Below are 25,998 nucleotides of genomic sequence, written 5' to 3' on the forward strand. Positions count from 1 at the left end.
GTGCAACGTTTCCTGCCAAGGACTCAGAAAACACATAACCCGAGTCCCTGGCAGGGGCGACCCAGCTCCCACAAAGAGCCCCGGGTAGATGGCGCTGGGTGGGCTTATGCTCCCCTCCAGGGAACCGAGGATGTGTCTAGATATGTGTCCGAGGCGAGGCACTCCTGATTGGAAACTCAGGTTCTGGGGTCACCAAGAAAGTGAAATCAAAGCGTCAGTCGCTCAGTCGTGTCCGACTCTTGGCGACCCCACGGACTGTAGCCTGCCAGGCTCCTTTGTCCACGGGATTCTCCAGGTGAGAACACTGGAGTGGGCTGCCGTTCCCTTCACCGGGAGAATCTTTCCGACCCAGGGATCGAACCAGGGTCTCCTGCATTGCAGGTGGATTCTTTACCACCTGAGGCACCAGGGAAGCCCACGGGTCAGTGAGAACTTGACTGTGTTGGGTGTGGGGCTGGGGAGGGGGGAGACCCGGGCGGCGGGAATGCAGGGGGCTTACCTGAGTGTTCCAGATGTGCACGCACTTGTCGAAGGAGCCGCTGGCCAAGTACTTCCCGTCGGGGCTGAAGGCCACGCTGTAGACGGGCTCCTGGTGCTTGGTGAGCGTGTGGATGCACACGCCCCGCTCCACGTCCCAGAGTCGGACGGTAGAATCGAACGAGGCGCTGGAAGGACACAGAGGTCACCGCGGATGCCCGTGGGTTCAGAAAAGCTCACCACAGCTGCCAGTAGTTTCCCGCCAGTCTCCCGAGGATGCGACTCTCACAGTAAAAGAGTGGCTCTCCTGCGCAGACTCTGAACCTTTCAGAGACTATAAACCGGTCTTGCTCTTCTAGAACGTGACTTAAGATGCACTGAACAAAGAGCCACGGTCCAGGGAGGGGACACATGCATGCCTGTGGCCGATTCGTGCTGAGGTATGCCAAAAACCATCACAAAATCCTAAAGTGTTTCTCTTCCAATTAAGATAAATTAAAAAAAAGAAGTCACACAATAAATCTCTTTCTCTTTTTGGGTGCTGTTATTAGGGGAACAAATTGACAACCACACTCATTTATTTCTGCATTTCTCTGAGACATGAACGATATATCTTCGCGACATTTTCTAAAACAGTCCCACCACTGACAACACATGTTATCGCTGCCAACGAAAACAATGCCAAAAATAGAGCCGAGAACCATATTTGGGGACATAGCTAAGTGAGCGAACACAAATTTTAATCCCATGCGAATTAAAATATAATCGCATCCAAATATATAATCACACTCCCGGGAGCTGCAAATTTGAGTTACGTCTAAATCTGAAAGAAGAGCGGGCATGCATGCATGCCAAGTTGTCCCATTCATGTCCGACTCTTTGCGACCCCATGGACTGCAGCCCACCAGGCTCCTATCCATGGGATTCTCCAGGCAAGAACACTGCAGTGGGTTGCTGTGCACTCCTCCAGGGAGTCTTCCTGACCGAGAGATCAAACCCATGTCTCTTACATCTTCAGCACTGGCAGGCGGCTTCTTGACCACTAGTGCCACCTGGGAAGCCCACCCACCACAAAGCTGTTTCTCCCAGCATTTCTTCCCTCTTCTGGGACTTACATCCATCCCTTTATGCTTGGTTGTCTGGAAGCCTCACTTACGCCCGTCACGGGTACCATGTAATTCAGAAACAAAACAAAACAAAACAAAAGACACTGTTTTGTTCCTAGACCTTTAAGTGGACTTCAGGACAGTGACTTGCAATAAGAGGATAACAGCTCATCAGCATTTCAGCTGATGCAAGAATTCCTTCCTGTGTTTTCTGAGAGATGGCCTTGGGTCGTGCACTTTCAGTAACAGACTGTTCATCCCACTGTTATGGGACAAAGACAAGGGGAGGGGGGCTCCCCCTCACTTACAGCAGGGCTGGGCCACCAGCCACTTCTCCCCTCCACCCCATTCTCTGCAACTACGCAGAAAAAAAACCCACTACCGCTTCCTCCCAAGTCCTGTCTTTCCCAGGCCAGACACACCCACACTTCGTGGGATCATGGTTTCCAGAAGCCTCAGGGTATCCTTCCTTCACTTGGAATATCTTCAGTTTGTGTTCCTCAAGGTTCTTACTAAAATATCCTATTGGGAGGGCAACATTGTATCCTGCGTGACGTCTGACCAGGACCAGGAACACACAAGACTGCAGAACGCAGCCTCAGTGATGAGCTTTTGTGGACTTCTAACCACTCTGCTCCCTTCTGGCGTATCAATGACTGGCTAGTCCTCTGCCTCCCATGCTGCCGTCTAAGGGGGTTTATTGCATATACCAGGGGTCCCCATTCTCTGGGATCCGATGCCTGATGATCCGAGGTGAAGCAGGTGCAATCATAACAGAAATAAAGGGCACAGTAAATGTAGTGTGCTTGAATCATCCTGAAACCTTGGGAAAGTGATTTTCCATAAAGCTGGTCCCTGGTGGCAAAAAAGCAAGGGACAGCCAGGATGAACAGTTAGACTGGATCTGGTATCGGCTGGGGGACCTTTTAACACCATTCAACATTCTTCCCAGCTGCAGCCAAGTTGGGCCAAGTAAACCAAGCCCGAAGTTAAAGTCGCTCAGTCGTGTCTGACTGTTTGTGACCCCATGGACTACACAGTCCCTGGGATTCTCCAGGCCAGAATACTAGAGTTGATAGCCTTTCCCTTCTCCAGGGGATCTTCCTGACCCAGGAATCGCACAAGGGTCTCCTGCATTGCAGGTGGATTCTTTAGCAACTGAGCTATCAGGGAAGCCCGACCAAGCGCGAGGTCCAAACTAAATTGTTTCCTTTTTTCAGCTGTAGTAAAAAGCTTCATCAAAGCAAAGTGCCGGGAGACTGCAGGTACGCGATTCCTTCTTCCAGCCTCAAGGTTAAAAGCATCTTCATCTCAACTTAGCCATGACGTGATAAGCTCTATCTCGCAGCCCTTGCACAGTGAGCGGTCTCTCTGGTTGAGTTAGTTGGTTTCTAAGTAACTTTGAGTGTGAGTCGCTCAGTTGTGTCCAACTCTCTGTGACCCCACAGACTGTAGCCCACCAGGCTCCTCTGTCCATGGGATTCTCCAGGCAAAAATACTGGAGTGGGTTGCCATTTCCTCCTCCAGGGGAATCTTCCCAACCCAGGGATCGGACCCAAGTCTCCTGCATTATAGGTAGACTCTTTAGCATCTGAGGGCATAAACACGTTTCCAAGACACCCTGACAGCATCTCGTGGTCTCTTGGGGACATGAGTGACTTTTACCGGCTGCGTGGCTGGCACAGCCTCAGCGATCAAGGGAGCTTTTGGGATCCGAGACTGGGTTGTGGGTTGTCTGTCCATTACCTTGCCAGCATGATGCTGGAGTTGGGGTTGCTGGTGGCTGGACCGGTGGGACTCCACTTGATGGTGTATATCTCTTTGCTGTGCGCCTGAAGGTCGTGGACACACGTGTCCTGCTTCATACTCCAGATCTAGGGGACACAACGGGATCGCAGTGAGCAAAGGCTGATTCTCCCACCGGGGTGTGGGGAGTTGGTCACGGCTCCTGCCTGGAGCATTGCAGAGGTTTCTCTTGTCTCTGGGAAGCTCAGGGCCAGCGGGGTTGGCGGCTGACAATGGGCAGGTGCTTCACAGGCAGAGGCGTCCGCTGACTACCACGGGGCGCCCATGAGAAAGGCCGGGGGCGGGAGAGGGGGCCGCAGTCCATATGACCCTGGTCTGATCTCTGAAGCTAGGCAGGGTCCAGTTGGGTCTAGTTAGTACTTGGATGGGAGAAAGGCCTCGGGAATGGAAGGAGGCTCCGTGGGAACACGGCCAATAAACAGGGCTTCACTGCCGGGGCAAGCAGCACGCCGTTTGCAGAGAGAAAAGACGACAGAGACAGCAATGGAGCTCATGACAGAACGGTCAGCTGCAGGAGCAGCACTGGGACTGAAGACAGCGTGGGGGTTCTGGGGGTCACCTAGGGTCATACCAGCCTTACCTTCAATGTCATGTCATCAGAACAGGAGGCTAGCAACATGCCAGAAGGATCCCATTTGATGGCGTTGACCTCATTCTGCAAGAGAGCCAAAGGGTTAAAAAGAAAGAAAGAAAGAAATGAAGGCCTGGGTGTAGTAAACACAAGCTTCCAGCAGGGGGCGGGAGCGCTCTGTCTTCTCTGCAAAAATCCTGGGAGTATTATAAAAATTGGGGGGAGGGGGAAGCCTGGGAGTAGTAAACAGAAGCGTCCAGCAGGGGGCAGGATCGCTCTGCCTTCTATCAAAAAGCTCGGGAGTAGTAAGCATAAGCGTCCAGCAGGGGACAGGAGCGCTCTGTCTTCTATGCAAAAAGCCCGGGAGTAGTAAGCCCAAGCGTCCAGCAGGGGGCAGGAGTGCTCTGTTCTTGCTGAAAAAACGCCTGGGAGTAGTAAGCACAAGCTTCCAGCAGGGGGCAGGAGTGCTCTGCCTTCTCTGCAAAAAGCCTGGGAGTAGTAAGCACAAGCGTCCAGCAGGGGGCAGGAGCGCTCTGTCTTCTATGCAAAAAGCCCGGTAGTAAACACAAGCGTCCAGCAGGCGGCAGGATCGCTCTGTCTTCTATGCAAAAAGCCCGAGTAGTAAGCACAAGCGTCCAGCAGGGGGCAGGAGCACTCTGTCTTCTATGCAAAAAGCCTGGGAGTAGTAAGCACAAGCGTCCAGCAGGGGGCATGATCGCTCTGTCTTCTATGCAAAAAGCCCGGGAGTAGTAAACACAAGCGTCCAGCAGGGGGCAGGAGCGCTCTGTCTTCTCTGCAAAAAGCCTGGGAGTATAATAAAAATAAATGGGGAAAAAGAAAAGAAAAAAAAAAAAAGCCTGGGAGTAGTAAGCACAAGCGTCCAGTGGGGGGGCAGGAATGCTCTGTCTTCTATGCAAAAAGCCCGGGAGTAGTAAGCACAAGTGTCCAGCAGGGGGCAGGAGCGCTTTGTCTTCTATGAAGAAAGCCTGGGAGTATAATAAAAATTAATGGGGGGGGGGGCGAAGCCTGGGAGTGGTAAACACAAGCGACCAGCAGGGTGCAGGATCACTCTGTCTTCTATGCAAAAAGCCCGGGAGTAGTAAGCACAAGCGTCCAGCAGGGGGCAGGAGTGCTCTGTCTTCTCTACAAAAAGCCTGGGAGTGTAATAAAAATAAATGTGGGAAAAAAAAAAAACTGGCCTGGGCATAATAAACACAAGCGTCCAGCACGGGGTAGGATCGCTCGGTCCTCTATGCAAACAGCCCGGGAGTAGTAAGCACAAGCGTCCAGCGGGGGGGGCGGGCAGGAGCGCTCTGTCTTCTCTACAAAAAGCCTGGGAGTATAATAAAAATAAATGGGGGAAGAAAAAAAAACTGGCCTGGGCGTACTAAACACAAGCGTCCAGCAGGGGGCAGGAGCGCTCTGTCTTCTATGCAAAAAGCCCAGGAGTAGTAAGCACAAGCGTCCAGCAGGGGGCAGGAGCACTGTCTTCTATGGAAAAAGCCTGGGAGTATAATAAAAATAATTGGGGTAAAAAAGAAAGAAAGAAAGGAAAAAAAAAAAAGCCTGGGAGTAGTAAACACAAGTGTCCAGCAGGGGGCAGGAGCACTCTGTCTTCTATGCAAAAAGCCTGGGAGTAGTAAGCACAAGCGTCCAGCAGGGGGCAGGAGTGCTCTGTCTTCTATGCAAAGAGCCCAGGAGTAGTAAGCACAAGCGTTCAGTAGGGGGCAGGAGCGCTCTGTCTTCATGCAAAAAGCCTGGGAGTATAATAAAAATAAAGGGGGGGGGGGGGGACCGGCCTGGGCGTAGTAAGCACAAGCGTCCAGCAGGGGGCAGGAGCACTCTGTCTTCTATGCAAAAAGCCCGGGAGTAGTAAGCACAAGCGTCCAGCAGGGGGCAGGAGCGCTGTGTTCTATGGAAAAAGCTTGGGGGTATAATCAAAATAATTGGGGGAAAAAAGAAAGAAAAAAAGAAAAAAAAAAAGCCTGGGAGTAGTAAGCACAAGCGTCCAGCAGGGGGCAGGAGCGCTCTGCCTTCTATGCAAAAAGCCCGGGAGTAGTAAGCACAAGCGTCCGGCAGGGGGCAGGAGCACTCTGTCTTCTATGCAAAAAGCCCGGGAGTGGTAAGCACAAGCGTCCAGCAGGGGGCAGGAGCGCTCTGTCTTCTATGCAAAAAGCCTGGGAGTAGTAAGCAAGCACAAGCATCAGGGAGGGGGCAGGAGCGCTCAGTTCTCGCCGAAAAACGCCTGGGAGTAGTAAGCACAAGCGTCCAGCAGGGGGCAGGAGCGCTGTGTCTTCTATGTAAAAAGCCCGGGAGTAGTAAGCACAAGCGTCCGGCAGGGGGCAGGAGCGCTCTGTCCTCACTGCAAAAAGCCTGGGACCTGTAACACAGTTTGAATGCAGAGTTCCAAAGAATATCAAGAAAGCCTTCCTCAGTGATCAATGCAATGAAATAGAGGAAAACAACAGAATCGGAAAGACTAGAGATCTCTTCAAGAAAATTAAGAGATACCAAGGGTACATTTCACGCAAAGATGGGCTCAATAAAGGACAGAAGTGGTATGGTCCTAACAGGAGCAGAAGATATTAAGAAGAGGTGGCAAGAATACACAGAAGGACTGTAGAAAAAAGATCTTCAAGACCCAGATAATCATGATGGTGTGATCACCAACCTAGAGCCAGACATTCTGGAATGCGAAGTCAAGTGGGCTTTAGGGAGCATCGCTACGAACAAAGCTAGTGGAGGAGATGGAATTCCAGTTGAGCTATTTCAGATCCTAAAGATGATGCTGTGAAAGTGCCACACTCAATATGCCAGCAAATTTGGAAATCTCACCACTGGCCACAGGACTGGAAAAGGTCAGTTTTCATTCCAATTCCAAGGAAAGGCAGTGCCAAAGAATGCTCAAACTACTGCACAATTGCACCCATCTCACACGCTAGTAAAGTAATGCTCAAAATTCTCCAAGCTGGGCTTCAACAGTACATGAACCGTGAACTTCCAGATGTTTAAGCTGGATTGAGAAAAGGCAGAGGAACCAGAGATCCAATTGCCAACATCTGCTGGTTCATCAAAAAAGCAAGAGAGTTCCAGAAGAACATCTACTTCTTTATTGACTACGCCAAAGCCTTTGACTGTGTGGACCACAATAAACTCTGGAAAATTCTTAGAGATGGGAATATCAGACCACCTGACCTACCTCTGGAGCAATCTATATGCAGATCAGGAAGCAACAGTTAGAACTGGACATGGAACAACAGACTGGCTCTAAACAGGGAACGGAGTACATCAAGGCTGTATATTGTCACCCTGCTTATTTAACTTATATGCAGAGTACATCATGAGGAACGCTGGGCTGGAAGAAGCACCAGCTGGAATCAAGACTGCCGGGAGAAATATCAATAACCTCAGATATGCAGATGACAGCACCCTTATGGCAGAAAGCGAAGAAGACCTAACGAGCCTCTTGATGAAAGTGAAATAGGAGAGTGAAAAAGTTGGCTTAAGACCCAACATTCAGAAAACGAAGATCATGGCATCCGGTCCCAGCATTTCATGGCAAATAGATGGGAAAACAGTGGAAACAGTGGCAGACTCTTTTGGGGGGCTCCAAAATCACTGCAGACAGTGACTGCAGCCATGAAATTAAAAGACGCTTACTCCTTGGAAGGAAAGTTATGACCAACCTAGACAGCATATTAAAAAGCAGAGACATTACTTTACTGACAAAGGTCTGTCTAGTCAAAGTTATGGTCTTTCCAGTAGTCATGTATGTATGGGAGAGTTGGACTGTAAAGAAAATTGAGCAGATGCTTTTGAACTGTGGTGTTGGAGAAGACTCTTGAGAGTCCCTTGGACTGCAAGGAGATCCAACCAGTCCATCCTAAAGGAAAGCAGTCGTGAATATTCATTGGAAGGACAGATGCTGAAGCTGAAGCTCCAATCCTTTGGCCACCTGGCGCGAAGAGCTGACTCACTTGAAAAGACCCTGATGCTGAGAAAGACAAGGTGGGAGGAGAAGGGGACGACAGAGGATGAGATGGTTGGATGGCATCACCGACTCGATGGACTTGAGTTTGAGCGAGTTCCGGGAGTTGGGGATGGATGGGGAGGCCTGGCGTGCTGCAGTCCAGGGGGTCGCAAAGAGTCGGACAAGACTGAGCAACGGAACTGAACTAACACAAGCTTCCAGCAGGGGGCAGGAGCGCCCTGTCATCTCTGCAAGAAGCCTGCTTGCATTCACCCTGGATAAGCAAGCACCACCCCAGGTTTCAGGCACATTTCCTTTTCTCCTTCCTCCTTGATAGAAAGTGCACAGTCATACGCCCTATACAACCAGCCACCCTCAGCCATATTTCTCCAAGGGGGGAAAAAAAATCATATCTAAGAAGGAAGCCAAATGAATTTACCTAGAAACCAGTATAAAACCAGTAAGTTATTTCAAAGCTGAGTTTAAGAGTGATATTCCTAGTCACTCCCCCGCCCACCCCTTTATGTCCTCAGACATTTTAATAATAGCTACTTTAAAGTCTTTCCTGCAAAATCCAACACCTGGCTTATACCAGATATTTAAAAAAGAAAAAAAAAACACTGCCAACCCAGGTGGATAGCTGACCATCAGAGGTGTAGCTACAAGAGCCCCGAGGAGGCTGCAGGAGAATGACTCAGCAGTCACAGTAAGTGGGCTTTTCATCCCAGGCAGAGACTGGCCGGTTTCCCAGCTCCCCACACACCTCTCGTGAACACGAGGCCCCACAGTGAGGACTCACACTCACCGTGTGTCCCTGGAACGTTTTGACGGGGCGGTCGCAGCCGAGTCTGCAGACGTGAATACACATGTCCGTGCTGCAGGAGGCAAACGTAGTGTTGTTCTGCCAGTCCACGTCGAGAGCAGGGGCTGCGGAGAGGCCAAGGGGGCAGGGGTGGGGGAGAGGGGATGACACGGGCGTTCAGCGGGTGTGAAGACCTCAGCTGACTCAGAAGGAGCAGCAGCAGAGCTGAGAAATCTGACGATGTGATGAAGCAACACGCGCCGTGCCAACACGGCCTCGGTCCGTCACAGACCCTGAGGTCTGTCGTTTATGTTTGCACGGACGACCAGACGGCTCCAGAGACCCCCCCCTACCCTGAAAGCATCACCCAAAGTGACGCTTGGGGTGCCCTGAGCACACAGCGTCTCGCTCCCCTGGTGCAGATGGGACGGGAGGAGAGAAGCACCTTGCTGCTCCCAGGATCACCACTGGGCTGAGTGATGAATTTGAAAAAGACTTCACAGCGTAAGTTCAACGAGCATGTGCCTCTCGCTGAGTTATATCCGACTCCTTGCGACCCCGTGGACTGCAGCCCACCGGGCTCCTCCATCCATGGGATTCTCCAGGCACGAATGCTGGAGTGGGTTGCTATTCCCTTCTCCAGGGAATCTTCCCTGATCCAGGGACGGAACTCAGGTCTTCTGCACGGCAGGCAGATTCTTCACCATCTGAGCCACCAGGGAAGCCCCACGTTCAAGGTATCAGTGTTGAAAAGAAATGCCCCACAACCCGTGACTGCATTCCACAGCTTGAAGATGCTGAGTTGACGAGGACATCTGAGAGGAGACAGGTGGCCTCAGGATGGACACCGTCTCTAGGTCTTGGGCCTTTCTCAGGGGCCGCTGGCTTTAAGACCTCTGTGAAGGTTTGGGGGATGTGACGGCCCTCTTCCCTTATGCCATCCTCCCCAGGAGACAACTCAGCACCCCTCGTTCTCTCCGGACACGTCCCTGCTTCTACGGAAAAGGAGGGTTAAGTCCTGCAAGCCTCTGCTCAGATCTTCATCAACTGATAAATACCCAACCTTGTCTCATGTGTGATGTAGGACAAGAATTCAGCTCACCCAGGACATGATAAATTGGACGACCCCCTCCCATCCTTAGCCTTCAACATATATTTATTAATTTTTAAAATATACTTTGGCCACCTGATGCAAAGAGCTGACTCACTGGAAAAGACCCTGATGCTGGCAAAGATTGAAGGCGGGAGGGGAAGGGGATGACAGAGGATGAGATGGTTGGATGGCATCACCGACTCGATGGACATGAGTCTGAGCAAACTCCGGGAGCTGGTGATAGACAGGGAGGCCTGGTGTGCTGCAGTCCATACAGTCACAAAGAGTCGGACGCGTCTGAGTGACTGAACAGTTTCTGGCTGTGTTGGGTCTTGGTTGCTGTGTGAGTGACTCTCTAGCTGAGGTGTGCGGGGCTTCTCATTGAGCGGCTTCTCTTGTCGGGGAGCACAGACTCAGTAGTTGGAGGGCACGCGTTTACTTGATCCGTGGCAGACGGTACCTTCCCGGGTCAGGGATCGAACCTGAGTCTCCTGCCTTGCAAAGGTAGACTCTTAACCACCAGACCACCAGGGAAGCCCCTGTTCTTAACCTTCAAACCAGAGGTGCACCCCGTCCACCCTCCTGCCTTCCAGAACTGCAGGACGGACCCCATCAGCTTCCATGTCTAGCCCCATCCCCTCAAAGAGCCTGGGACGGGAGCGTTTCGTGGAGAGGCAACGCTGGCTTTTTCTCAACAACCCACGAAGGCGGGGCTCAGCACAGATCCACGGCTCTCGCTGAATGTGCCACACGCGCCCGACAGAATGAAGGAGCCGGATCCACTCAGCGGGATGATCCAGGGAGCGAGGGAGCAAAGCCCGCAGCTGCCCTTGTTTTTCACGCCGCACGCATGAGCGAAGTCACACATGTCCCAGGCCGGTCTGTGCCTTCGGGCGTGCAATTAATACGCCTGGAAGGGTGACAATCTGGCACGCGGTTCCGGGGATGGTGAGCGGCACCTGGCCATAAAAACTAATGTGTGCTGAGCCCCGGCCATCAGAACGGAGGACGCTGTGTACCCGGCCATCAGAACGGAGGACGCTGTGTACTCAGCTGACTGGGGCCGCCGTTCTGCATCCACGCTGCTGCTGGGACCCTGCCCTCCCCCCATTAGTCATGATCCAGGGCTCAGCTGTTCCAGCGGGTCCGGGTGACCTCCCTGCTCACACTTGGCCAATGACGTTTGACCATCTGCACCGCTCCAGGTACAGGCAAGCTTCACTCTGCCTTCTCCTTTTAATTTTTAATTGAGAAAAGGTTACAGAATTGATGCTTTGGAACTGTGGTGCTGGAGAAGACTCTTGAGAGTCCTCTGGACAGCCAGGAGATCAAACTGGTCAATCCGAAAGGAAATAAACCCTGAATATTCACTGGAAGGATGGATGCTGAAGCTCCAATACTTCTGGTTGCCTGATGGGAAGGCCTGACTCATTGGAAAAGACCCTGATACTGGGAAAGACTGAAGGCAGGAGGAGAAGGGGATGACAGAGGATGAGATGGTTGGATGGCATCACTGACTCGATGGACATGAGTTTGAGCAAACTCTGGGAGATGGTGAATGATCTCAAGGGCCAATGCATGTAACCACCACTGTGGTCAAGAGCCACAAGCGTGTTCCAACACCACCGGGACCTCCCTTGGGCCATGTTACTGGCCCACCATCCCCTCCCTGGACTGAGATATAAATGGTATGTCACCCAGCATGTAGTACTTGGGAGTCTGACTTTTTTTTTTTCCCCCCCTAACTGCAGAACCCCCTTGAGACCTATCTAAGCCGCTGGGTATTACCCATCTTATGAGTCACTCAGCTGTGTCTGACTCTTTGCGACCCCATGGACTGTATAGCCCACCAGGCTCCTCTGTCCATGGAATTTTCCAGGCAGGAATACTGGAGCGGGTTGCCATTTCCTTCTCCAGGGGAATCTTCCCAACCCAGGGATCAAACCTGGGTCTCCTACACTGCACACAGATCTTTACAATCTGAGCCACTAGTTAGGTCCTATCTGAGTCATGATTTGACCCTTGTGGCTTGGACAGTATCATCAACAGTCTATTGAAAAAAATTTTAAAACATTCTATTGGTAATCTATTCCTTCTCATGGCCAAGTGGCAGAAAACTGTGAGAAAAAAAAAATCAGACCCTCAGTTTTGACTCTTTGTGACCCCATGGACTGTAGCCTGCCAGGCTCTTCTGTCCATGGGATTCTCCAGGCAAGAATACAGGAGAGGGTTGCCCTGCCTTCCTCCAGGGGACCTTCCCGACCCAGGGATTGAACCTGGGTCTCCTGTACTGCAGGCAGATTCTTTACTGTCTGAGCTGCCAGGGAAGCCCCTGCACTTGTTTTAAACCTGTTCTTTCTCAATGCTGAGAGGTGGAACACTGTTAGGCTCTGAGGCCTAACGCTTCCTGCTGACCAAGGACACCCCGACCAGGCCTTCATGGGGAACACCTCCGGAGAGGCAAGGCAGCTGCTGAGATCAACGCATCACATGCTGAGGACGGCTGTCCCTCCAGCTTGAACAAAAGCACGCTCCCTCCCTCCTCTTCCATCTTGGACAGTGTCTAACACACCGCTTCACGCTAAAAAGCAACAGGAAATGACAACCAGAGCCGACCCAGCGACGGGATACGGGTCGATTTCATGGGCAGCAACACCCCAGGTCAGAAGCTCCCTGAGGACAGAAGAGACACATGGTCCACGGGATAGAAAGCCTGGGACCTTGGGAATGCTCTGGGGAAAATTTACATCCTGCAGAAAGACTCAATACACGAGTCCTCAAGATGAAAACTCTTTCGAGTTTATCTTGGGCACAGGACTCTCTGAGGAAATCAGAAGCCAGAGCTGTGTGTGGTACAGACATCTGCCCCCATCACAGGAGCATACTGGTGCTACGCACCGGGATTCAGAACCCTGGCAAGGTTCTGCCCCGTCACCAGACATACACAGAAGACACGGGCTGACTGCCTCTCCGGGACGCGAGGTATGCACGGGGGCCTCCGGGGCTCTGCCGGCCGAGCCCGGAGGGAACGAATGACCGCGCGCCTTTGCCACACTCGTGTCGAGGGCCCTGCGGGGAACCTCTCCTCTCAGCCTGGTCCTGCAGAACCACACCCCTCCCCGCCTGCGTGGACCCCTCCCAGGTACTGAGGTGGATCACGCTGGCTTGGGGAGTCCTGGGGGCCAGCCCTGTGGGTCTGAGCATCACCAGGAACCCACATCTGCCCAGCAGGAGAGACCCTCGGATATCTGCCAACACATCACCTCGGGGCCGCCCGATGTATCAGCAAACGTCCACCCCGCACGCTCAGCACTGCCCTTGAGGCATGCCTTCTTCCGAGCATTCACCCTTATTTTAAGAGACCCGTCTCAGGACTCCGAATTCTTATTTTTGAATTAAAAACAAGAAAAGTAAAAGAGAAAAAAAAAAAAAAGGAAAAATACGAAAATACTCACCAGAATGAAACGGAAACTGTTGTTTGGCTTCTCCTGTGTGAGCATCCCAGATTATGGTTGTCTGTGCTCCGCAAAAAAAATAAATAAAAAAAAAATTTAAATACCGGTGCCTCCTGCAACGTTTTCTCATGAAAAATTTGTCACACACGAGAACACAGCGAGCTCCTCTTTCTTTCTAAACCAGCACTGCTCAACTTAAAAAATTTCTAGCAGACACGGCAAAAAATTTAAAAAAAAGAAAAAGAAAGAAAGAAACCAGTAAAACCGATTTTCACAATATATAGTTTATTTCACTCCAGTACGGTGAAAATGTTGTCACTTCAACATGAATCAATATGTTCGTATCACGTGGCCTGCGTCTTTTTTGCCCGCTCTTTGGAATCCAGGGTGTGTCTTACAGACTTAAATCACCCAGACGTCACACTTTTGAACTCAGCCACACGTGTTTGCTCATTATACTCCTCCGGACAACGGCAGCCATAACTGATATGCAGGAAACTACCAATTTTGGTGGGAATCCCATCTATATCCTCAAACTTGAAAACCTATCATTAAAAAAAAAAAAAAAAAAACCTTTTCCTTTTTAAATGAAAAGATTTTTGGTTCCACAGGACGTGAGATCTTTAAGCTTCCTCAGCCATGGATGGAACGTGTGGCCCTCTGTACTGGAAAGCAGAGTCTTAAGCACCGGACCCACCAGGGAATTCCCAAACATGAAAAACTATTGGGGGGGAAAAATGCATATTTAATACCGCCTTTTGGGGTATTATTCTGCAGGTTTACAATTGGAAAATTGCCCCAAAAGGTGGTATTAGATATGCATTCACCACCCCCCCCATATTAAGGAGAAAAAAAAAAAAGGATCTCCAACCCCAGAAGACAAAGGAAGTCACGAATGGTTATGAACACATTATAGTGTTGGGGAGACACTTGGGGAAGAAGCTGGAGGCAGCTCGATGCAAAACATTTGGAATTAATTCTCAAGTGGAATTTTCAGCCAAATTGGAAACTTGACACCTCCCTGTCAATGACATTTTAACAAAGATCTTCCTTTACGAAGGACTGGTTCTCTTTTTGTATCAACTGCGTTAATGTTCCTGGAGAAATACTGACAGCATTGAGTGTGTCTGAAAAACTTCAGGCCAGCTCCAGCGCTAAGTAAATTCAATTGTGTCCGACTCTCTGTGACCCCATGGACTATAAGTTCACCAGGCTTCTCTGTCCATGGAATTCTCCAGGCAAGAACTCTGGAATGGGTTGCCATGCCTTCCTCCAGGGGATCTTCCCGATGCAGGGATCGAACCCACGTCGCTTGTAAGTCTCCTGCACTGGCAGGCGGGTTCTTTACCGCTAGCGCCACCTGGGAAGCTCTAGACCAATTCACAGTTTTATCCTCCACTCCACTGTGTGGTTTATAGGATTTTAGTTCACTGAGGGTCAAAGCCAGTGTCCCTAACTTAAATTTCCTCCCTGAGAACGTATCAGTTTCAAGAACATTGCTATTATTCCTGCCATAGTTGATTCATCACGGGAGACAGTCTCTCACTCAGAGGCTTCTAGAATTCCAGAAGATCAAGATCACCAAAGCTCACAAAACCTAAACAAGGCCCCTTTGATTTCTTAAGGGGAGGCAGAATTTTCAGAATTCCAAGAAACCGTGATGTTTCCCGAGAGACTAAACACAGATGAAAAAGCAGTGTATCTTACGCAAACACTCACTTTGTCTACTCCAGCACTCAAAATGTAATTCCCCTTCTTGTTCCACTTCAAGGCGAAGATGGGGCCTTTATGTTGGCCCAAGGTGCTGGCCAGGTTACCTGGTATGTTAGAAAGAAAGAGAGGAAGCAGGGTGACTTCTGAGACCCGCCAGGTCTGTAACCCCGGAGGATGACAATTCACAGCACCCCCTCCTCCAACCCTAACGCGAGGGAGGTGGGGCCAGGACTACTTACCATCCTCTGTCCATATTCTTGCAAAACCGTCGTAGGAACCCGTAGCCAACAGTGTCCCGTCGCTCTGTGGGCCAGAAACACACACCAACAAAAACTATTTATTAGAGGCTGCACGCGGGACCTGCGTTCCCCGAGCAGGGGTTGAACTCACGGCCCCTGCAATAGAGGGGCAGACTCCTGACCCCTGGACCACCAGGAAGGTCCCAGACTTCCCCCACCCCAAACCAGCGCAAGGCCAGGGGCCAAGCAAAACACAGCACACCCCATCACCATTGATGACACCAACAAGACACCATTTGAAAGACACTGGGTGACTCTGGGAGACCTAAGCGAGCTTTGAGAAACAGCTGCAGACACTGTGATGAGAGAAGAGTCTGTGATGAAATGACAGGACACACAGGAATGCGATAAACTGTTGGTGGGAATGCAAACTAGTACAGCCGCTGTGGAGAACACTGTGGAGAGTCCTTAAAAAACTGGAAATAGAACTGCCATATGACCCCGCAATCCCACTGCTGGGCATACACACCAAGGAAACCAGAATTGAAAGAGACACGTGCACCCCAATGTTCATCGCAGCACTGTTTACAACAGCTAGGACATGGAAGCAACCTAGATGCCCATCAGCAGACGAATGGATAAGAAAGCTGTGGTACATAGACACCATGGAATATTACTCAGCTATTAAAAAAGAATGCATTTGAGTCAGTTCTAATGAGGTGGATGAAACTGGAGCTTATTATACAGAGTGAAGTAAGCCAGAAAGAAAAACACCAATACACTATACTAAGGCATATATACGGAATTTAGAAAGATGGTAACGATGACCCTATATGCGAGACATCAAAAGAGACACAGACGTACAGAACAGTCTTTTGGACTCTGTGGGAGAAGGCGAGGGTGGGATGATCTGAGAGAATGGCATTGAAACATATATATTACCATATGTGAAAGAGATAGCCATTCCAGGTTGGATGCATGAGACAAGTGCTCGGGGCTGGAGCACTGGGATGACCCTGAGGGATGGGACTGGGAGGGAGGTGGGAGCGGGGTTCAGGATGGGGGACACATGTACACCCATGGCTGATTCATGTCAGTAGATGGCAAAAACCGCTACAATATTGTAAAGTAATTAGGCTCCAATTAAAATAAATAAATTAAAAAAAAATAAAATGGAAAACAGAAAAAATAAATAAGTAAACTGTATAGTCCAAAACCAAAAAAAAAGAACGTGATAAAGAAAAAGTGAAAAGACGCTGGAGAGCTGTGTGTATGTCCGGGCACAGATGCTGAGGCTCGGTGGGAAGTCAGCTTTTCCCTGGGCACACCTCACAGGGTACCCCCACATGACAGGCTCCCCGATAAAGCCGCCAGACTGCTCCTGCCGACGTGTAGCTTGCTGAACACCATCCGGCTGGCGGCATGCCGATGCGGACAGCCGCAGGAGCAGCGCTCAGAAAGCGGGGGGTGGAGTGGGGTGGGGTGGGGGGCCCACCCAGATCCCCAGGTGGGCTGATCCACAATCCCGTCCCCCTCCTGGGGTCCGCCCCAGCTCCATCCGACGCCACAGCCCTGGCTGAGGCCCCAGGGGCCGCACCGGCTTCCCCGACGGCGTCCGGGAGGGAAGCGGCTTACGTTCCAGTCCAGCGAGGTGACGTCTTTGTTACTGGGGACGTCGTGGCCCCCCTCCCGGATACAGTGCCGGAGCACCAGCTGCGTGGAGCCGCCGTTGCTGTTCTCATTCAGGTTCCATATCCTGGCGGTCGAGTCTCCGGACCTGCGCGAGGAACACACGCGGCACTCAGCGCCCGGTCCCAGAGCAAGCACCGCCCACCGCCGCTTGTCGCACGGCTGGGTCCCCCCGCCTTTATAACGTTGCTCAAAAAAAAAAATTGCAGGGGTTTTCTCTTTCCAGCCGTAGGTGTCCTTAATCATTTTAAACGTCTGTGCATAGCTTTCCACGTGGCTGAGAAAACAGCTGAATAAGGACTTTTGCACAGTCTTAGACACCCCAAGAGGTCCCCCCACTCAAAGCCCTGCTCCGTACACTCTAGGAAGATGCTGCACACGACGTAGGAAGGGAATGTCTGTCCCAGGAGGAAGGACTCGGACACCCGGACCCCGGGCAACCCTTAGCTGACCCTGGAGGACTCGGACACCTGGAACCCAGGCACCCCAAACCTGACCCTGGAGGACTCGGACACTTCGACCCTGGGTGCCCCAAACCTGACCCTGGAGGACTCGGAAACCCTGACCCTGGGTGGCCCCCCACAACACCCTGGAGGACTCAGACACCCAGACCCTGGGCACCCCCCACCTGACCCTGGAAGACTCAGACACCTGGACCCTGGGCACCCCTTAGCTGACCCTGGAGGACTCGGACACCTGGAACCCGGGTACCCCAAACCTGACCCTGGAGGACTTGGACACCTGAATCCCAAGCACCCCAAACCTGTGCCCTGGACCCTGGGCACACCCCAAACTAACCCTGGAGGACTCGGACACCTGGAACCCGGGTACCCCAAACCTGACCCTGGAGGACTCAGACACCTGAATCCCAAGCACCCCAAACCTGACCCTGGAGGACTCGGACACTTCGACCCTGGGTGCCCCAAACCTGACCCTGGAGGACTTGGAAACCCTGACCCTGGGTGCTCCCCCACAACACCCTGGAGGACTCAGACACCCAGACCCTGGGCAACCCCCACCTGACCCTGGAGGACTCAGACACCTGGACCCTGGGCACCCCAAACCTGACCCTGGAGGACGTGGACACCTGGAACCCAGGCACCCCAAACCTGACCCTGGAGGACTCGGACACTTCAACCCTGGGCGCCCCCCCACCACACCCTGGAGGACTCAAGACACCCAGACCCTGGGCACCCCCCACCTGACCCTGGAGGACTCAGACACCTGGACCCTGGGCACTCCCCAACCTGACCCTGGAGGACTCGGACACCTGGACCCCAAACACACCCCCAACCTGACCCTGAAGGACTAGGACTCCTGGACCCTGGGCACACCGACCTGACCCTAGAAGACTTGGATATCCAGACGCTGGGTCCCCCTCAACCTGACCCTGGAGGATTTGAAAACCTGGACGCTGGGCACTGCCCAACCTGACCCTGTAGGACTTGGACACCTGAATCCCGGGCACCCCCCCACCTGACCCTACAGCACTCGGACACCTGGATCCCAGGAACTGTCCCCCTGACCCAGGAGGACTTGGACACCCGGATCCCAGGAACTCTCCACCTGACCCAGGAGGACTTGGACACCCAGACCCCAGGAACTCCCCAACCTGACCCTGGAGGACTTGGACACCTGGACCCTGGGCACTCCCCAACCTGACCCTGGAGGACTCGGACACCCAGACCTCAGGCTCCCCCCACCTGACCCTACAGGACTCGGACACCTGGATCCCAGGAACTGTCCCCCTGACCCAGGAGGACTTGGACACCCAGACCCCGGGAATTCCCCAACCTGACCCTGGAGGACTCAGACACCTGGACCCCAGGCACCCCCCAACCTGACCCTGGAGGACTTGGACACCTGGACCCTGGGCACTCCCCAACCTGACCCTGGAGGACTTGGACACCTGGACCCCGGGTACCCCCCAACCTGACCCTGGAGGACTCGGACACCTGGACCCGGGCACACCCCAAACCTAACCCTGGAGGACTCGGACACCTAGATGCCGGACACCCCAAACCTGACCCTGGAGGACTCAAACACCTGGACCCCGGGCACCCTGACCTGACCCTGGAAAACTCAGACACCTGGACCCTGGGCACCTCCCAACCTACCCCGTGGCACCCCCTACCCTGACCCTGGAGGATTTGACCACCTGGACCCTGGGCACCACCCAACCTGACCCTGGAGGACTCGGACACCCAGACCTCAGGCTCCCCCCATCTGACCCTATAGGACTCAGACACCCGGATCCCAGGAACTCCCCACCTGACCCAGGAGGACTTGGACACCCAGACCCTGGGAACTCCCCAGCCTGATCTGGAGAATTGGGACACCTGGATCCTGGGCATGCCCCAAACCTAACCCGGGAGGACTCAGACACCTGGACCCCGGGTACCCCTGAAACCTAACCCTGGAGGACTTGAACACCTGGACCCCAGACACCCCCCAAAGCTAACCCTAGAGGACTTGGACACCTGGACCCTGGGCGCCCCCCAAAGCTAACCCTGGAGGACTCGGACACCTGGACCCCGGGCACACCCCAAAGCTAACCCTAGAGGACTTGGACACCTGGACCCTGGGTGCCCCCCAAAGCTAACCATGGAGGACATGGACACCTCAACCCCGGGCACACCCCAACCCTGACCCTGGAGGGCTTGGACACCTGGAGCCTGGGCACACCCCAATCCTAACCCTGGAGGACTCAGACACCTGGACCCTGGGCATCCCTCAACCCTGACTCTGGAGGACTTGGATGCCTGGATGCTAGGCACCCCCCAAACCTGACCCTGGAGGACTTGGATACCTGGATCCCAGGCAGCCCCCAAACTGATCCTGGAGGATTCAGACACCTGGACCCCAGGCACCCCCCCACCTGACCCTGGAGGACTTGAACACCTGGACCCCGGGCACCCCCGGCCTGACCCCTTACCCTGAAGCCAAGAGGTCACTGACAGGGTTCCAGGCACAAATGAACACTTCGGACTCGTGGCCCCGAAGGACGGTGGCCTTGCTGGGCGGAATCTCCACGTCTCCGTCGATTTCCATTGGTTTCGAATGATTATCTGCCAAGGGGAACAGGACAGGACATGTGTGTGGCTGACACCAAAGAAACCCATCCCTCCTCAGAGCATGTAAGCTTTACAGACAACCTCCTCTGCTGTGATGTCAGCTCACTTGTGACGATTATAACCAGGTGATGGCTTCTGTGTAACCTTCTGTGAAGCCACACTTCCTCACAGCCTCCCAATCTGATAGGGGAGTAACAGCCGGTGTTTATTCTTTCTAACTAGGGCCAGGCTCATAGGTAATAACAACGGGAATAAGACTGGAAAGAAACAACAGACAGCTGTCTCTTGAGCAGACTTTGAAGGTTCCTTCTCTTTTACCTCTACAGTAAAAAGAAGCATATTCTGTTATATTTTCTTAAGAAGTCAATGAGGAGAAGGGGACAACAGAGGATGGGATGGTTGCATGCAGTCATTGACACAATGGATGTGAGTTTGAGCAAACTCTGGGAGATGGTGATGGACAGGGAACACGTGAGTGCTTCAGCCCATGGGGTCTCAAAGAGTCAGACACCAATGAATGAACAACAATACAAGTGAAATTAGGGGTTTCTGAATACCAAAGCCTATCTCGCTCTTTGGTATACGCCTAGAACGTAAGCTGTGTTGGTGCTGTTTAGTCCCTAGGTCATGTCGGACTCTTTGTGACCCACTTTCTCTGTACATGGGGATTCTCCAGGCAAAAATACTGGAGTGGGTTGCTGTTTCCTCCTCCAGGGGATCTTCCCAACCCAGGGATCGAACCCGCCATCTCTTAAACGTCTCCTGCATCGGCAGACGAGATCTTTACTGGTGAACAACTTAGCAACTGAAGAACAAGTCAGTTGCAAACGTTGCTGCTAGAATGCAAGTTACAATTCAAGTGACACTGGGAATAACTAGGATACACATAAAGTATTTTCAGCCAAAGTTCCTTCCTGTTGACGGGACAAGTGATTTTATAAGACACCTTCCTGAGGTGTCACCTGCTTACCTACGGAGCTCCCATGTGGACACACCATCTTTCTTCCAGAAGGCTCACCACCCACAACCCCTCGGCCTGCAAACACCCTCATGGTCTTGGGACTCAAATGCTGTTTTCCTACCGGAGCCAAGTGTGTTCCAGGCTCTCGAAGACATGCAGCCACACCCCAGACGACCCAACGGGGACTCCAGGTTGTGAAAGGGTGGTGGCGACAAGTCACGGTAGATGCCACCCAGAAGAGACTCATCCCGGATCATGCTGTAGTCATGTAGCTCAGTCATGACCGACTCTTTGCGACCCCATGGACTGTAGTCTGCCAGGCTCCTCTGTCCTGGAATTTCCCCAGGCCAGAATACTGGAGTGGGTTGCCATATCCTCCTCCAGGGGATCTTCCCCACCCAGGGATGGACCCTGAGTCTCCTGCACTGCGGGCAGATTCTTTACCATCTGAGCCCCCAGCAAAGTCCTGAAAAGTGGACCCATTTTTTTCCCTTCTATGTGGCGCATGGAAGAACTTTCTTGAAGGTCAGGATGAAGTCTAACTTCAGACTCTGTATGTCTGGCTGCAGCTGCCTTTTAACAAGAGCAGGTGGGACAGAATGGAAGTTGGAAACCAGTGGACGCTGCATGTGTGTGTATGTCTGTCAGGGGGAGGTTGATGGGGGTGGTGGCCAGCCCTCAGGTGGAAACTAACCCCACTGCAGAGGCCCCTTCAAACGAAGGAGGAGCCGGGAGCTTCCAGCGCAACTTAAGCTGTGTGCCTGTCTCCATGAGGCTACGCTCCCTTGGGGTTTTAGAACGAAAGACACGGTTCAGTTTAAAAGTTTGCAAGATTTCTGTCACAGTAGTAGGTAAGTAGATTTCTCAAAGCTCACCAATTATGCTTCCTTTCTGGGGTGAAAGATGAAGAAAACAGGGACTTTCACCTTCTGGGCTGGTGGCTGAAGCAAGCAAGGACGTCCACCTTATTCCTGTTTTACTTTGAGCGCCGTGACGGAGAGACCCCAGGGGAGTGGGCCAGCCCACGAGTGACGTGTAGGCACAAGCCACGTTATCTTTTCTTCTCCTTTCCTGGCCCCCCATCCTTGCGAATCTTGTGAACACTGATTATTGGAAGGTCATTTGATTTGACATTGTACACAGACAGTTCTTGAAGCCGTCCTGCATGGCAGCCTGGCCCTTCTCTCTGCCCAGCGGTGGAGCCATGTCCCGACTCCAGTGGGGAGAGGCTCGGCCCAGAGATGACAAGCTGCTGCCTCAGGGATGCACAGCTGCTCGGAGGGAAGGGGCGTTCAAAACAGGGAAGAACACACTCGCACTGGCAGAGACTCACATGCACGCACACACACGCACACTCTGAACGTAGAACTTCCTAGAAGCTGTCTCTGAATTTGTAGGCAGCAGGTTCTCTGGGTTTCCCTGGTGGCTCGGATGGTAAAGAATCCACCTACCAGTGCAGGAGACGCCGGTCCGATCCCTGGGTCAGGAAGATCCCCTGGAGAAGGGAATGGCTACATACACTCCAGTATTCTAGCCTGGAGCATCCCATGGACAGAGGAGCCTGGCAGGAGAGTGTCCACGGGGCTCACGAAAGAGGCAGACCCAATGGAAGCGACTTAGCATCCTTGCACGGGAGTACTATTGTGATGCAGGGAGCTCTATAAACAACCTAGAGGGCTGAGATAAGCTAGGAGTGAGCTTCAAGAGGGAGGGGACATGTGTATACCTATGGCTGATTCATGCTGATGGATGGCAGGGGAGCTATGTATATCTATGCAGACGTTGGTGTTGATGGATGGCAGAAACCAACACAATACTGTTCATTAATTGTCCTCCAATTAAAACAAAAAAGAGAACATCATGCCTAAGGATTTCGATGGAAAAATTGGAGGAAGAAGCTCTCCTGGGTGCAGAGTAAGCAAACGCTAGCCGTGGCCTGCAGGGCACCGTCCAGCGAACCCAGCCAGACTTGGAGGACACCAGAGAAGCCCGCTGAGACCGGGCACCCTGCACTCACTGATGGCATGCGCGCCGTTCTCCTCCCCGTTGACCGTGGCTTCGCCGTTCTTTGGTGGGTTCTGCTGGGAGACGGCCGCGGGGGCCGCCGTCGTGGCCGCTGCCGCTGCGGCTGCTGCAGCGGCGGCTGCCGCCGCCGCGGCCGCCTGCTGCTGGGCCAGTTTCTCTCGGAAGGCCTGCTGCCGCGTCTGCACCACGTCCGGCATCACCGCGTCGATCAGGGACAGGGACTCTATGGGGCGGCCGTCGAACACCGTGCCGTCCTGCGGACAGAGTCCCCGGTGGGGGGGTGGGGGTCAGTTCCGACTGGGCGTCTCCTGGGTCGGAAACGCAGGTGCCTGGGGCCCGGGCGAGGCGGGGACTTGGACTGGGAAGGGGCGGCCAGTACACACCCAGTACTCGGTCGATAGCAACGTGAATCCAGATGTCAGGGGGCCCACCCTGAGCCTCCTATTCCCTGTCACGACCCGAGGGTTGCCCCGCTGACGCAGTGGTCTCAATGGAAGGGGGTGATCCTGCCCCTCAGGGGGAAGGGGGCGTCTGGAAAACCTGGAGGTGTGTCTGCTGGTCACGACTGCGGGGGGTGCAGCTGGCAAGTAGCGGGGAGGGACCAGAGATGCCGCCCAACATCCTGCAGTGCATAGGATGCCCCCCGCTCCACCCCCAGAGAGGAACGGTGTGGTCCTCAAGAGTGGAGTGTGCAGAGGGAGAGAGACCCCACCCTTGCCAGATGCTCTGACAAGTCTCGGGCTCAAGCTGGACATTCCTGCCCGCTCAACTCTGACTGTGAGCGCTTCTGTCCATCTGATGTCATCAAACGCACGTACTGCCACGTGAAGTGACTTTCAGGGACTCACGGTGCAGACAGATGCAGCCATGATATTGCTAAGGACAGCACCACTGAGTTACCACGCCTATTTCCTCAGCTTCCTCTGAGTCTCCTAGTTTCCATCGAGGATGAAAAGAAAAAAATCTCCCTACCCACTCAGAAAACACAGGAGAGAGTGAGACAGTCCTTTCCTCAGAAGGTGCTCTGATTATTTGAGTCACACAAAACTCAGGGCCTCTCGCTGTGTCTGCTAGATGTGCAGACAGGTTTTAGACTGTTTTTTCCCTCACAAATCAGGAAGAACTGAAGGACGTACGTATCAACTACACAGTACCCAAATGAAACAGCACCCCAGCTGACTACCGGATACTACACGATATTTGAAAATTATGAGACGACAGAAAACAATGTAGAATATGGAAAAAAGAAGCCGCCCCCATCCCCTGATTCTGCCGATGGAGTGGCCAGTGTTGACCGTCTGGCCAGCCGGCTTCTACATCACCTTCTTCTTCGTTCATTCATGCCCCAGGTGGATGATGATTTTGTAAAAGGTAGTAACTGTGCAGAGTAATAAAGCACTACCTTGCTTAAACTCTAAACGCACACTGTCTCACTTGTAACAACCGGAAAGCTAAGTGACAAATCAGATGACCTTTCAGTCTCCTCTAGGCAACGCTGGATTTTTGAATTGCCAAGGGAGAGAAGGTATGGAGATGAAAAGCATGGACCCTGGGTGTGTATGTGCATATGTGTGTGTGTGAAAGTGAAAGTCACTCAGTCGTGTCTGACTTTTGTGACCCCTTCTCCAGGCCAGAATCCTGGAGTGGGGAGCTGTTCCCTTCTCCAGGGGGTGTTCCCGACCCAGGAATCAAACCTGGGTCTCCTTCATTGCAGGCGGATTCTTTACCAGCTGAAGATTCTTTGCCTTTACAAGGGAAGCCTGTACGTGTGTGTGTATGTCTGTGTATGCCCATGTGTGTATGTCTGTGGGTATGTGTGTGTATCTGTGCCTGTGTGAGTATGTGTGTGCATATATGTACCTGTTATATATGTGTGTATGTGTGTAGGGAAATCCAATCACAGCCTCACACAATCTGAGATCTGGGGTCCTGTATCCCTAATCCTCACACTTGTTTTGTGAGAAGAAAGAAAAAAAGAGATTTAGATGGGGTCACGTTGCCAGCGGAAGATCCCGGGCACCCAATGTAAGACAATGAAAGAGGAGACTGCCTCCTGTCGGGCAGGAAAGCCCACAGTGTCGCCAGACAGCCGAGGGTTCTCAGAGATGCCGGGACTTGGAAAACGGCAGAGGAAGACACGTGAGAGAACGTGAGATACGCTACTTCAGTGATCGTAAAAGCCGAAGGGAAAGTGGAGGCAAACGCTACGAAGACAAGACAGGCTTGCCAGGATGAGAAAGGGGAAGAGCAGGTGGAGGAAAGTGTGGAAGGGTTCAGGGAGATGGGCTCGAGGGTGGGGGTGACCGTGGAAGTAGACTTCTGGTGGTAAAGGGGAGGGGCGTGTGGCCACTGAACGGGGTAGCTGTGCTGGACATGTTGGAACAGAAAACGGGGACCTGGGGCACAGCAGTATGCGGGATAGAGGTGGGGTACAGATAAAGGGAGCAGGACGAAGGAGAAAGGGCGCTAAGTGCAGTTACAATCAGACGGAGTCAGATCGAGACTCTGGGAAGACCCAGTCATCACAGGCCAGTCCCCAGACGGAAGCAAAGCAGGTGGGAAGGGGAGCTGTCTCGATCCCTCACCCTTTATCTTTAAAAAGGTTCAGTTCAGTCACTCAGTCATGCCCGACTCTTTGCGACCCTTTGAACTGCAGCACGCCAGGCCTCCCTGTCCATCACCAACTCCCGGAGTTTACCCAAACTCATGCCCACTGAGTTGGTGATGCCATCCAACCATCTCATCATCTGTCGTCCCTTTCTCCTCCTGCCCTCAATCTTTCCCAGCATCAGGGTCTTTTCCAATGAGTCGGTTCTCTGCATCAGGTGGCCAAGGGATTGGAGTTTCAGCTTCAATAGCAGTCCCTCCAATGAACATTTCAGGACTGATTTCCTTAAGGATGGACTGGTTGGATCTCCTTGCAGTCCAAGGGACTCTCAAGAGTCTTCTCCAACACCACAGTTCAAAAGCATCAATTCTTCGCCGCTGAGCTTTCCTTATGGTCCAACTCTCACATC

General features: G+C 52.7%; 2 protein-coding genes across 4 annotated transcripts in view; both read right to left on the reverse strand.

Annotated features, from left to right (window-relative positions):
* TBL1X (transducin beta like 1 X-linked) overlaps window positions 1-25,998 on the reverse strand; it is a 238,856-nt gene that overhangs the window by 2,585 nt on the left and 210,273 nt on the right. For both annotated transcript variants that reach the window (XM_043896661.1, XM_043896660.1), the window contains 10 exons: window positions 22,974-23,235; window positions 19,857-19,989; window positions 16,868-17,009; window positions 15,233-15,296; window positions 15,000-15,097; window positions 13,281-13,341; window positions 8,736-8,857; window positions 3,970-4,044; window positions 3,330-3,457; window positions 500-665 (listed from right to left, as the gene is read on the reverse strand). In XM_043896661.1, the coding sequence (XP_043752596.1) occupies window positions 500-665; window positions 3,330-3,457; window positions 3,970-4,044; window positions 8,736-8,857; window positions 13,281-13,341; window positions 15,000-15,097; window positions 15,233-15,296; window positions 16,868-17,009; window positions 19,857-19,989; window positions 22,974-23,235 (1,251 nt within the window). The remainder of the gene's footprint in view (window positions 1-499; window positions 666-3,329; window positions 3,458-3,969; window positions 4,045-8,735; window positions 8,858-13,280; window positions 13,342-14,999; window positions 15,098-15,232; window positions 15,297-16,867; window positions 17,010-19,856; window positions 19,990-22,973; window positions 23,236-25,998) is intronic.
* On the reverse strand, window positions 17,585-19,839 carry LOC122689877 (collagen alpha-1(III) chain-like). Of its 2 annotated transcripts, XM_043896663.1 has the most exons (3): window positions 18,968-19,839; window positions 18,488-18,876; window positions 17,585-18,442 (listed from the first exon to the last, which is right to left on the reverse strand). In XM_043896663.1, exons 1-3 carry the CDS (start codon window positions 19,273-19,275, stop codon window positions 18,138-18,140), a joined length of 1,002 nt encoding a protein of 333 aa, XP_043752598.1. In that variant the 5' UTR covers window positions 19,276-19,839; the 3' UTR covers window positions 17,585-18,137. The 2 variants fall into 2 exon arrangements, with proteins under 2 accessions (XP_043752598.1, XP_043752597.1); XM_043896662.1 differs by having other exon boundaries at window positions 17,585-18,876.

The sequence above is a fragment of the Cervus elaphus genome, chromosome X, assembly GCF_910594005.1.
Source record: "Cervus elaphus chromosome X, mCerEla1.1, whole genome shotgun sequence".
Classification (NCBI taxonomy): Eukaryota; Metazoa; Chordata; class Mammalia; order Artiodactyla; family Cervidae; genus Cervus; species Cervus elaphus.